Source organism: Triturus cristatus, chromosome 7, assembly GCF_964204655.1.
Source record: "Triturus cristatus chromosome 7, aTriCri1.1, whole genome shotgun sequence".
NCBI classification, from domain to species: domain Eukaryota; kingdom Metazoa; phylum Chordata; class Amphibia; order Caudata; family Salamandridae; genus Triturus; species Triturus cristatus.
In genome coordinates this window covers 31,321,208-31,334,942 of record NC_140590.1, presented here as the reverse complement: position 1 = coordinate 31,334,942, position 13,735 = coordinate 31,321,208, and the positions used below count along the sequence as shown (strand labels likewise).

The 13,735-nt window shown below is 46.0% G+C and overlaps 1 protein-coding gene across 2 annotated transcripts in view; it reads left to right on the top strand.

Annotated features, from left to right (window-relative positions):
- Positions 1-13,735, top strand: part of LOC146808738 (cell adhesion molecule CEACAM6-like) — a 262,138-nt gene that overhangs the window by 215,390 nt on the left and 33,013 nt on the right. For both annotated transcript variants that reach the window (XM_085615548.1, XM_085615549.1), the window contains exon 7: positions 6,508-6,551. In XM_085615548.1, the coding sequence (XP_085471674.1) occupies positions 6,508-6,551 (44 nt within the window). The remainder of the gene's footprint in view (positions 1-6,507; positions 6,552-13,735) is intronic.

Genomic DNA, 13,735 nt, shown 5'->3' with positions numbered 1-13,735 from the left:
TTATGGACTGCCGAGTATGCTTATAATAACGCCCTCAATGTCTCCACAGGTTACTCACCCTTCTTTATCAATTCAGGCAGACACCCTAACTCCTATGTTAATTTTGACAATGCTAACACTCCTGCTGTCGAAGACATAGCCCAACAGTTTACTAGGATTCACCACACTGTAACCCAAAATTTAACAACTGCTAAGTCTCGTTACAAACACTTTGCTGATCGTAAACGAAAACAGGCACCTGAGCTTCATGTGGGAGATTTAGTCTGGTTGTGCACCAAAAACCTTAAACTCAAAGGTCCACGTAAATTCCAGCCCCGGTTTATGGGTCCTTATCCTATTGAGAAGGTCATTAATCCTGTCACCTATCGATTATCTCTCCCTGGTTCCACCAAATTTCATCCGGTCTTTCATGTCTCTCTACTAAAACCAACCCACCCAGGTTTGCGTAGGTCTTCCCCTCCTGATCCTGTCATCTTGCATGGTGAGCCTGAGTATGAAGTCAAACGGATTTTAGATTCAAAATTCATCCGCAATGACCTCTTTTATCTTATTGACTGGAAGGGTTATGGTCCGGATGAACGCTCCTGGGAAAAGAATACTGATGTCCATGCTCCTCGTTTAATTAAAGCGTTCCATGCCAAATTCCCTACTAAACCTCATCAGGAGGAAACCCCGTTGGGAGGGGGTACTGTCAGGAATCACGGGAGGTTTCCTCCCTCTATCTCCACTGTGGCTACTATTTTCTCGTTCCAAACCCATTCAAGAGCAAATGACCTCTTTAGTTGGAGCAATTGCTGGCATCGCAGAAATTCCAACATGGCTGCCAATAATCCGATACTGCAACAGCACACTGCTGTTTAGCAGTCTAGTGTTTTTAGTAACAACTGCCTGAGGAATGTTCTTCAACATTCCTCAGTGCACTTCACTGAAGAAAATCACAAGGAGAACACCTGTTTTCATGGCGTCGTGGAAGATAGTCAGGGTAGACGTGAAATCTCGGGGTTAGAATTCGCCGGTCAACATACACTTCTAGTACCAGGTTAGTTTGAAGATATATATTATTGGTCAAGTAATATTTCTGAGAGAGAGCATTTCGAGTTCATATGACAATATTAAAGGCAGTTCGTAATGTTCCTAAATACGATGTAAATAGAGAAATAATAATTTCTTGAGTCATTATTTGGCTACCTCAGTTTCATTTCCAGTTTCCCAGCAGTTAAATGCGAGCGTTGCCTTTTTTCGAACGCTGCATTTGTCTGAAGAATTTCCTGAAGGAGCCTTTGTGTTTAGCTCATTTTTAAATTAGAAGTGTTGGCATAATGTAAAGGCTCTCCGTTTACCGGCCTAAACAGTGTGCATTCAAAAGGTCCCTGAACTCGTCAGACGGAGGCTTCCGTTGACGGGTTCTTGAAGAGAATTCAACCGGAACTAATTAAAACTTTACACTGGTAATTGCTTCGTGCTGCGTGAAACAGGAAACCTGACATTAGCTCTGTCAGGAAGAAATACAGGCTCTCGCGAAGCACCTTGCGAAGCCACAAAAGGTTAAGCTTGGCACAGAAAGCTTTTCAATTCAAGTTAGGTGTTTAAGGGAAGATAAATTAAAACGCGTCTCTAGGCAAATAAACGTGTGCACCCTTGAAAATATTTGAGAGAGGTCGGGCATTATTAACAGTGCAACACCCATTAGGTTCTTAGAGAAAAGACCATAAAAGGGGTGTTAGGCTCAAGTTCCTTCCCTGAAAAATCTAAAAAGACAGTTGGCAATACTGAGAAGCATTCCTCCTGGCTCTGCAGTAAAGGCAGACAAAAGAACCTATCATCCAGAGACAACCATTCCAGGCTTCACCAGTTCTTTTTTTAGTGAGTGGAATAAGAGAAAGAGAGACCATAGAACCTCATTCATTGATATAAAAGAGACATACTCACCTTGATTTTCTCCCCTCTCAACTGCGCAGAATCAGAACAAGAGAAGGCCTGTAAAAGAAAAGAAAAAGAACAGAGTGAAGACTTCCCTTAGTGTAGAATACGCACAAGAGAAGTATGAAGAGTAGCAAGCCCAAAACGCCATCCTGGTAAGACAAGTTTTCTATAGATTTAAAATGCAGTAAGTTGGTGAAGGTTCAGTCTTATAATTTCATAAATGTTTTAGCCAAAAGAAAGAAAAAGAAGAAGAGGAGCGCAGAAGACGAAGCAGGCTTGGCAGTGTTTTGGAGCTGTCTCTTCTTGTCCCAATTCCCCTTTCCCCCCTTGGAACTTACCTGCAAAGGAGTGCTGATCCCTGGCGGGAAGTTCTAGGAGGGGCATTGGTACTTAGCATCATTCTGCTCCTGTGCAGCCTTACACAGGTATTTGATACAGACCTGACACTATCAGCACTTCGGCATCTGGTTTTAGGAGCTGCATGCAATCGATTGCCGATTGGATGACCCTCAATTCTTTGAGGTTGAATGGTGACAAGACTGAGGTGCTGATTTTTGGTAAGGATAGGGATGCCTGGTCGAATGAATGGTGGCCGCCATCATTGGGGACGTGTCCAACCCCCTCACAGTCGGCAAAGAACCTGGGGGTCATTTTTGACACAGAGTTGGCCATGAACCTGCAGATAAATAGAACTGTAGCTACCTGCTGGGGAGTTCTAAAAATCCTCCGTAGAATAGTTCACTACCTATCCCCACAAGCAAGAAAACAAACAGTTGTAGCATTGATTGGGTCTCGTTTAGATTATTGTAACGCACTATACACTCAGATCAACAAGGGACTGCTGCTGCGTCTACAAGTAACTCAGAATGCAGCAGCAAGATTTGTTCTGGACCTTCCTAGTTCAGCCTCCGCCACTCTGGCTAGGAAGAATCTTCACTGGTTGCCCATTGAACATCGCATTTCTTTTAAAATTGTTTGTCTAGTCCACAAGGCACTCATGGCAGGACCGACGGATGGATTAAGATCTTTGCTGTTCAGATATGTCCCTGGCAGATGTCTTAGATCTGCACAACAGAATCTCCTTGTCATCCTCCCTACCAAGAAGACAAGATGGGGAGCGAGAGCCTTTGCATCGGTTGCTCCGCGTTTGTGGAACGCGCTTCCTCTTGAGCTCAAGGCCATTTCATCCTTGCCCCTCTTTAAGGGAGCCCTTAAGACCTGGCTCTTTAGGAAAGCATATCACTAACATTGCAGGACTATTCTAGCTATTATGTTAGGCGCCTTGATGCCGTTTGGGCTGAGTTTAGCGCGTTATAAATTTAATTTCATTCATTAGGCGTATACTTGTACCCTTGTGAGATGGAGTGCCGGGGCATTTTCTAGCGTCCGGTACACGCTAGCGGCCATCAGATTGATTGATGCGCCTGTGTCGATCAAAGCCGCCACTGCTTGGTCTCACACGTTGACCGTGCCCATGGGTTCTGAGGATGGTGTAGCTGCCAAGGTGTGAAGCACTCTCACGACATGGACGGAGGGTGCATCCGCTTCATCATCATCCATGTCGCTGCTAGTAGATGTGCTGGGTAGCGGCTCTACCTGTCTTACCCTCCTGGGTGGGCCACTCTTCTTCATCTTGGGTGCCGACAGACATACACTTGTGAAGTGATTGGCTTTTCCACACGCACTGCATACTTTGCCTTGTGTCGGGCATGCTCCTCTGTGGGGTGTCGTACCTCCGCAACACGCGCAGGCGCGGCCGGGGGGGGGGGGCTTGAGTCAGTCTCGGGTTTCTCTGTCGGGGTTACTTCGTGTGGTTCTCGGCGGCGTCGGTCTTGAGGGCGCACACTGGTTCTGTCTTGATTGCGACCGCCGGCTTTGGCTCCATGTGTGCGGCTCTAGCCTTAGATAACTCCTTTGACCGCCCTAGTACGAGGATGTCGCACATGGGCATGTTGTCCGCTTCCAACACTCACTCGCGCAGCTTCAAAGACGCACAGCCCTGGATGAATTGGGCGCGGATTTCGTCGTCCACGTCGGGGAGGGTGCACGTGCTGGCTAGCTTCTTCAACCTTGCGTAAAAGACGTCTACTGACTCCTCTGGGGGTAGGCGGGCTTGGTGGAGTAGGAATCGCTCATAGTCGGCGCTAGCGAAAGGTTCAAAGTACGCTGTGATGGCGTCTCGTTGTGTGGTATATGTTCTGGGTGGGCCAGCCTCGGTTACGTCCTTCGATATGTCGTGGATAGCCTCTCCTCCTAGGTGTAAAAGCATGGCACGCCGCCGCTCGGCCGTGATTTCTACCGCCACAAAGTAGTTCTCGAGCCGTTCCACCCACTTCTTCCACCGTGCGGCCTGCGACGGGGGTGCCGGTGACAGCAAACGGCTCCAAAGGGGGTACGTTGGCCATGGCCGTTGGGGATGGGCGAAGCAGCAGGGATGGGCTCACCTTCACACCTCCGGGGGCAGTGCACCAGTCTTCCAGGCGTCGTGCGCTGGTCCCTAGGGCCGCCTCGGTACCCATGGGCGTCCAGGGAAGCAGAAGGGGTGACCCGGGGCCTCAAAACGGTCAAAAGCGCATCTCACGCGAGATACGTGAGAAACGGCAGGTCCGGACCTCGCGTTGCACGCGAGATGCGTGAGAAATGGCAGGCGGGTCGCGTCGTTCCACGGGTGCAGGCTCCGCAGGGACAGAGGCTTCCCGGCCAGGTAGGAGGCGGTCGCTGGGGGCCGGGGGGGCTGCAGTGGGCCCGGCCAGGCGGGGGAGGCAGGCAGCACGTCCGGGCAAGGAGTATACAGCCTGGAGACGGCTGGAGCCACAGGGGTCGGTGCACGGCCTCAGGAGGAGGGGAATCGATCCGCTCCTCTGGCCAGAGCGGGAGGCGGCAGAGCACGCGATGGGGTGGCTAGACCACCTGTCGCCAGTGTACTATCGTGACCCAGGGCCTAGAAATAAATGGCTACACCACACGAGCGTTATAGTAGTGGCCAGTGTAATGCTTACCACGCCCAGTACTCCGGGCTATTTATTACTTTTATTACGTGCCTCCCGTGTGGACGTCGGGCACGTCCACAGCGCGCACGCTCAGGGGGGGAGCTCATTTACCATTGCCAGGGACCCCCGTAACAGTGGTCGGGTCCACTTGGCAAACACTACACCGCTGGCCTCTTCCCTCTGCCTGGAGGCCTCCGCAGCTCTGAGCCTTACCTCCTGCGGTGCGCTTCCACTGCTTGCTGCACGCTCCTCCCGTATGCTGCTCCGCATCTTTTATCACCCTTTCAGTTCCGGCAGTGCCGCCGGTGCCAGCAGCGAGCGGTGTATGGAGGCGGCGAGGTCACTTGAATCGAGTCACCAGCAAGGGGGAGAACGGGTGGAGCAGTGGTGGAGAAGGAGCAGATGTGGGCAGCATCTTTGCAGAACTGATGCTGCTAACGCTGACAGAGCTTACGTTGGAATGTTCTCTAGCATTCTCTAGGGTTAGAGTCATTATTGTATTTCACCTTAGAGGCAGGAAGCAGATCCCTGGCACAGGAAGTGGTGATGCCCTTCCTGTGGGCAGGAGACTTGTCTGCCTGAGGGAGAGAGGAACAGGAAACAGAGGCAGGGCAGATGTGCTTGGTCCTCAACTTTGAATGAAGAGATTCAGTGAAGAGCATCAGCTGAGCAGGGGAGCCTAAGTTAAGAGATTATTCAAACTGACTGAGGGGACCTAGGGAGAACCTATATGTAACAATAATGATATATAATTCCGTTAATAGAATTCTTCATAGCACACTTCTGCCATTTCATAGCAGAAGTTAGTATCAGTAGTTGGTCTTGATTTATGGGTGTAGGAAGGATACATTGCAGAATTTGCTGAATTCAAAATCATGATCTGCAGATGTCAGCAGTTGATTTTTGGTGAACCCCCAATAATTCTTAGTCATCAGACCTACTGAATGCTGATAGAATGTTTATCCACCTGACGGACGGCTAGTGAGCACCGTAGTCACTGCTCAATGTGGTCCTGTCCGTCCTGTCTGTGTGGCAGGTATTTCTTTTTACGTTTTAAATAAAATAAAAGTTTGAATGCTCCTGACCCACTGGGGAGTTTCTCCCAAATGCACTGGGCAGGGGCGTAGCTACCAATGTTAATGAATGTATTCAGCGCACGAATAACCAAAGGTGTCTTGACATAGCAGGTGCAGTGGCACCAGGACCCAGAGCTCTGAGTGGCCCATTGATCCCTGGTAATGCTGTATTTTAATACTTTAACAGAACTCTAAGGGGGCATTTTCCTTGCTTGCACCTGGGCCCTGGCATCCTTGATATGCTCCTGGCCTAGGGGACATTGTTCTTCCCTAATCCATGGATCCATCTCTGGGTTCTGAGAGCTGAGCCGACTGATGTTAATGTGTTCACACCTCTGCATGAGCCACGGAGACATGAAGAAGGTGGACGAGCTACGCACCAAGTGTTGGTGGATACAGCCCCTCCAAGCTGTGCCTCGCTAATGGCAGATGGTGCCCTCTGCAATAAATCAGCCATTTAAACAAAGGGAATATTCCAAAACCTTTTTGTTTCTAATGATTTATTCTTTGATTTCTAGGAGTTGAAACATGGAAATCAAGCAACTTATGAGCAGATAAAAAGGTAAAAGCTGAAATATGTTATTTAAATGAATTATGGTTTCTTTATCTTAACCCCTTAACTGCTGGGCTTCCTACCACCCTTCCCCTGTGTTGAGTAATATTTTGGCTTGGGGTAGTTTGCTCATAAGGGGCCATATGTACAATGAAATGGTGGAGAGAGGCGTTAGCCTTTCTGGCTTGACGCCACTCTCTGCCACTTCAGAAAGGCAAGGCTGCACCATATTTACAAGAATATGGTGCAGCCTTGTGTTTCCCCCTGCAATGGCGCTAAGTTTAGCAATTTAGCGCCAACGCAGGCACCTTTGCACCATAGTGCAAGGGTGTTTGCGTGCAGGGGAGGATTGTTTATGTGCATTCTGTAACTTTCATGTTTGCTGCTTAATGCAGCACTCATGAGAGTGACAAAATGGCATTTTTTAAAGGTTTGTCTATATACAGGAAGGGACACCTTCCTTTACATAAACAAACCATAGCATTTTGCTTTGCACAAGGCAGCACACATGGAAAAAGCAAAAATGAGGAGAAATATTGCACTTCTCCTTGTTTCAGCAACTTAAGACCAGGATTTATCTGGTCTTAATTTTGGCGCTGCCTCCTATGTACATAGGGGGCATCATCGAAACGAATGGGTGTTGTGGTGGAACACCCACCGCATCACCCACTGCCCACCCCTTTCAAGCTAACTATAGCATGAAAGGGGGCCTTATTTACAAGGCAGCGTTAAGTGGCTTAATGCTGCATTGTACATGAGGCACAGCCCCTATGGCCACCACAACATCAGCAAAAGTGATGTTGTGGTGGCGATAGGGGCTTGTACGTATTCCCCATGGTATCCACACAAATTTGCGTCCTCTTTTTCAAATATCCTGGGGATTCTCAAGGTATCTAGGGTTTGTGGATTCCCTTGGAGGGGACTGAAAAAATAGGCAAACTATATCAACATTTTGAGTTTTTTAGGAAAAAAGTGCTCCGATAAAAGTGTCTTTTTTCTTCCCCTAAAAATGTAATAAAAAATGTTTTGCTATGCTATAGTCATAATCTTTCCAGCTTCCAGAAATATGCAGAGCTGAATAAAAAAAATGTTTTTTTACCACAGTTTTGGCATTTTTGAAAGAGGTAGCCCATTTCCCCTATTTTCTGTCTTTTCAATCTACTTCCAGTTTGTGGGGGAAACCATTGTGTAACTCCTAGGTGATCCCGGACAGCTATAGATTTCTAAAAAGTAGACACACTTCTGAATTCCGAAAGGGGTCACATGTATAGAGTTCTCATGTTTTTACCGAATCAACTAAGGGGCATATTTGCAACAGGCAGTGACAATTATCGCTGACCTTGTATACTGCATTTTTTTCTATCGCTGGAATATTTCGCCAGGCTAGCGTTGTATTAACAACGCTTAGCACCATGGCGATGTATATTCCAGCGATAGCGCCCTTTTCAATGGAACATCGCTGCTTTTCCAGCGATGTTCCATGTAAAACAGCGATATGCTTGATGATACGGCCCTGTGGTCGTATCACATAAATCCACCTCCCATGTTAGGTATGCCTTAGTCAGGAATTTACCAGACGTTAAATTCCTTCATTAAGGCATACTTAGCACGATATTTACCCTTGTTGTTTCCACAGACACGCCTACATTGCATCTTATTAGCGATGCAAAGTTAGGCGTGCTGGAAACAGGAGCAAAATCAGCAAAACACGCAATAGTGTGTCTTTGCTGATAAGGCGATAAAATTATCGCCGCTTATCGGCCGAAAACAGCCGCAAAAGCGGTGATCATTTTTCTATCGCCGCATTGTTAATATGCCCCTATGTGCTGAAACAAACACATTTTTAAAAATTTGTAAGAAAAGTATTGCTATTTATGACAACGTTTTTACCTGTAACATTTTGTCACGATAGCTGATCTACAAAAGCAATATCCCGTTCCATCTGCTAAACTGTTCCAGAGCGAGCAACGGAGCTGCACTGTACAATGTATTTTCATTGTGTTCTGAGTATAGACCAATTCATATGGTGAAATATGATGAGTAAAAAATAGGAATCAAGGAACCCAACGTATTTCTGAAATGAGCACAAGATACGGAATTGAAGAGCAGTAGTTATTTGTACATCATTTGTGGGTACCCATTCTAGCACATGATTTAAAGGGCATTTTTCAAAATATCTTACATTTGGAAGACACAAATGCAGTGAAATCCGAGTGGCAACAAATGTTCTATCAGACAGAAACAGATCAAACAGAGATCTATGGGAATCCCCTGGTAAGCACTCCCATTGATCTTGGTTTGATCCGTTCCTGTCACAGGATCTAGGCAGCATTATTATGGTGCTTGAACATGGAATATCTTGAAAAATAAGAGACAAGAGGTGTTTGGCAAAGCAGGAACAGTTCATTTAATTAAACAATGTGGCCAGGAGAACAGTTTCATAGGATCTGAGAACAATCTCAATTTACAATTGATCCGACATGGTTTTAATACAATTCATTAAATGCCATAAAATACTTCCTGTAATCTTTTTTTGTTAAGGAAAGTGAACCTCTGTCTTTAGAGGCATAATGAATTCGATGAGGAATCAAGTGGGCCTCAACCTTGCGTGGACATAATGCGGCTAGCGGGTAACATGTCCAGATGTCCAAGATGGGGTGCTGTGTGTACTGTGTGTGCTGTGTCCTGATTGGCTATGTGTTCCTAACTTCATGGGGCATCTGACTTTATGGTGTTTTGGGAACGCGTACCCCTTCGGCTGTATGTGCTTTATTGGGGCCAATATCCCTGGACAAGTGTGGTGTTGATGCACTTATCTGTGGGATGGATCTGGGGTTTCCTGTTTGCGCATTTGTCTGCTGGCTACTTGCCACCCCACCTGTGACCTGTTAATCAGGCCTCTGAGTCGGGGTTGACCTGGCGTTCATGATGGGCAAATTTGTCAATAAAGATGCGACTTGATTTTTATACATGAATGTATCATTATTCATATTGAAATAACTACCTCAATAATAACAATTACTGACAAAAGTGGGGCAGCGCTGGGTGGTAGGAATTTTGTGGATTCCTGTGGATTCTACCACAGAAATATTAGAAAAATGTATGATTCAGACATAGTTTGGGATTTGCAGGGCATTAGGGATAGGATAACCTTGTTGGATCCATGCAAGGTCATGGAATTCTCTAGTTTTCAAAAATGTCTGTGGTATGTAGGTTTGCATGGGTAGCGCCACAGCACGGCCACAAATATAACAGCTAACCCTATTTCTTATCTCTCAATGTAGCACTTTAGGGGCTTTTGAATTGCGGTCTCTTGGCCTACCCACACAAGTGAGGTACTATTCTTATTGGGTAATATGTGAGAATCCAGTGTGGTAGGAACTTTATGGCTCTCCACAGATTTTAGAACTTTCCATCAAAGAAATTTTAGGAAAATGTGTGTTTGTTACCAAAGTTTGATGTTTGCAAGGGCTTCTGGATAAAATCGCCTAGTGAGAGCCAAACAATTCACACACCCCTGGACTGCCCTTGTTGTCTACTAAAATGTGCAGGTTTACTTGGGGTTTCCCTAAGTGCTTCCGGAGGTAGGTCCCAAAATCCACTGCTAAACACATTGCAAAGAAGGTCTGTTTTCAGTGCAAACTTTTGATTGGTCTATGTTGCGTTTGAAACCCTTTCTTGTTGCGTGCACTAGGTCGACCTACAAAAGTAAAGTAGCAATTGCATTTGGATGCTTGGGGAGTGCTGGGTGGTAGGAAATGTGTGGCTTCCCACTCATTCTGGAATTTCTGTCACAGAAAAGTGAGAAAAATGTGCGTTTTAGCCAAACCAAGTTTTGGACGGTTTTTGGGTAAAATTCCCTAATGAGAGCTATGCAGCCCATGCACTCCTGGAATCCTCCAGTCATCTACTTTTCAGAATTGTGTGGATTTGGTAAGTTTTCCTGGGTGGCGGCACAGAATAGGTGCATAATCCACAGTTGCCCAGATAGCAAAAATAGGGTGGTTTTAGTGTGTTTTTAGCATTTTTTGATCATGAACGCTAGAGCCACCCACAAAAACTGGGTTCAGTTTGTATGTGGAGAAACGTGGGAATGCTGGTTGGTTGTCCATTTGTGGAACTCAACAGATTACAGAAATTTCCAACATAACATGTAAATAATATAGTAATTCTAGCCAAATACGCTCCTTCAAGTTTTGCAGTGGATTGTTGGAAAGTGAACAGAATCAATCGAATTTACACCATTCTGTACACCCCTGAGTGTTTAGTTTACAAACAAAGACTAGTTCTTACTATGGGCTAAATTTGCATTTGACAAACAGAGAAGGTTTTGTCAACTTGGCATAGGACTTAACGTCCACCATGCTGAGACTACTCCTCCTGCCAAATTTAGAAATAACTGCTAAACTGGCAGTCAATTCAAAACACTGTCATGAGCCGCAATCACGGAGGTTACTGTCACTGATTTTTTATGTTTCACACACTGCTTCATTGACATGATGGCACTGTCAATAAAAAAAAATTGTTTTATTTTCAAAAACAAAATCCAAAAGCAGGATGTGTTTTTAAATAAAAAGAAATGCTCAGCTCGCCATGGGAGTAATTTCCCATTCGCGAGGCGGGAATTAAACAGTTTGCACTGCCCCTTACTGCCAGGGTTTTCCAGGTGGTGACGGGCAGTGAAAACTCACCTGTGTTTCTACCCATCTAAATTAGGTCTATGGACATAGAAGTCAGCCTCAGACAGCTCTTACTTAGTCAGGACATAGCCATGCCAGAGAAAGACTACTCTTCGCTATGGTCACAGAAATTGTATTTCCGCATATAAATCAGGTAGGCAGACCATTATCTTGGCAGGAAGGATTCTCAGATTTGTTTTAACTTAACCCACCACTGGTTGGTTTCCAGAAGTGCTATCTTCAAAGAACAGATACTAATCCCAGTATCAGAATATTGAACCCAAGTCTAGTGAATGCGAGCGATAAAGCCATGTCAAGGCACCATTCATTCGAATGCTATTCATGCACCTCACACAAGACTTTCACACTGCCAGTCACAGGCCGAACCGTACAGATCAGTGCACTCACATCAAGATACTGCCACAATTCAAGGAACTATCACATTCATACACTACAATACGGAATCTTGCATACAAACACACCACAAACAATCCTCTATAAACACATTGTTGACAGTTGTTGCACACTCTCTATGCTAAATCCAACTCCTTCCAGTTTGTGGGTGCGAGTTGGGGGTTTCCAAGACTTCCACGCCAGGCTTACAATCCTCTCACTCAGTAAGTGTATCTACCATTGAAACTAAGGCAAACATGTTGGGGAATACTGTCTAAGCTCCCGAAAGAGCACGTCCTAAACTCATACATGGGGTAGCCAGTTAGAATGTGGCAAATATCCCGTCCACTGTTATGTGCAGTGATGGGACTGTAATTCACTTGTCATACAGCAAACTGAACATCTACCATGTTCCGGCAGAGGATGGACATGGCAAGCAGGACACATATATCACCCATACATGGAGCTTTCATTACATACATTCACATGCACACATTCACATTGTAGCTTCCGCAACTTTGTGCGCAGACTTGCTCCTTGTGAAAACACCAAGGCCATTGGAATTATGTGGCAGGTGAGCACCAAATTATGCGACAGGGTTAACTAAATTAGGCAGCTGAAAAGGCAAATTATGCAGCATAATGCTGCACATTTTTTTGATAGTATTACTTCATTGTTTTGGGAATTGAAAACATGCTAATACAGCCTGGGCAAATATTCCACCTCAAAAGCATCAGTATAGCAACCAAATACAGAAATATGCCACTGAAAGATGACCAGACAACCTTTGCGTGGGGTCTACCCGTGCATGCGAACACATGTCACCACATTTTTGATACCTTTTGATCCATTTGTACGATAAATAAATGTTTTATAATAATCTGCAGATTAAGCAGTGATCGCTATGTGCCATTTTATTTTCTAAATGTGTGTTTTTCCCTTGGTTGGGGGATCCACACAAGCCATACCTCCCTGAAAGCCCCCAGGTGTCTAGTTTTCCGAAATGTGTGGGTTTGGTAGTTTTCCCTAGATGGCCGCCGAGCACGGGGCCAAAAACCCAACTGACCCCCCTTGCAAAAACAGGTGGTTTTGAGAGAAGCAATTTTGATGTCGCCTCACTACGTTTTGGGCCCTTGCCTGTCGTGGATACTTGGGCCTCCCACACAAGTGAGGCACCATTTTTACCGGGAGACCTGGGGGAACGCTGGGTGGTGGGAAATTTGTGTGAGCCCGGTGATGCCACAACTTTCCCACACAAAAATGTGTGAAAAAACTGATTTTTGCAGCTAAAATTGAGGGTTGCAGGGGATTCTGGGTAAGGAAATTTTGGGGGATCCACGCAAGCCATACCTCCCTGGAAGCCCCCAGATGTCTATTTTTCAGAAATGTGTGGGTTTGGTAGGTTTCCCTAGATGGCCCCTGAGCACGGGGCCAAAAACCCATGTGACCCCCATGCAAAACCAGGTGGTTGACAAAGGCAACTTTGATGTCGCCGCACTACGTTTTGGGCCCTTGCCTGTTGCGGGTACTTGGGCCTCCCACACAAGTGAGGCACCATTTTTATCGGGAGACCTGGGGGAACGCTGGGTGGTGGGATATTTGTGTGAGCCCGGTGATGCCACAATTTTCCCACACAAAAATGTGTGAAAATAGTGATTTTATTTAGCTAAAATTGAGGTTTGCAGGGGATTCTGGGTAAGGAAACATTGGGGGATCCACGCAAGCCATACCTCCCTGGAAGCCTCCGAGTATCTAGTTTTCAGAAATGTGTGAGTTTGGTAGGTTTCCCTAGATGGCGGCCAAGCACAGGGCCAAAAACCAAGGTGACTCCGCTTGCAAAACCAGGTGGTTTTGAGATAGGCAATTTTGATGTTGCCTCACTACGTTTTGGGACCTTGCCTGTCACGGGTACTTGGGCCTCCCACACAAGTGAGGCACCATTTTTTATTGGGAGATCTGAGGGAACACTGGGTGGTGGAAAATTTGGTGAGCCCGGTGATGCCACAACTTTCCCACACAAAAATATGTGAAAAAAGTGATATTTTTCAGGTAAAAATGAGGTTTGCAGGGGATTCTGGGTAAGGAAACGTTGGGGATCCATGCAAGCATACCTCCCTGTAA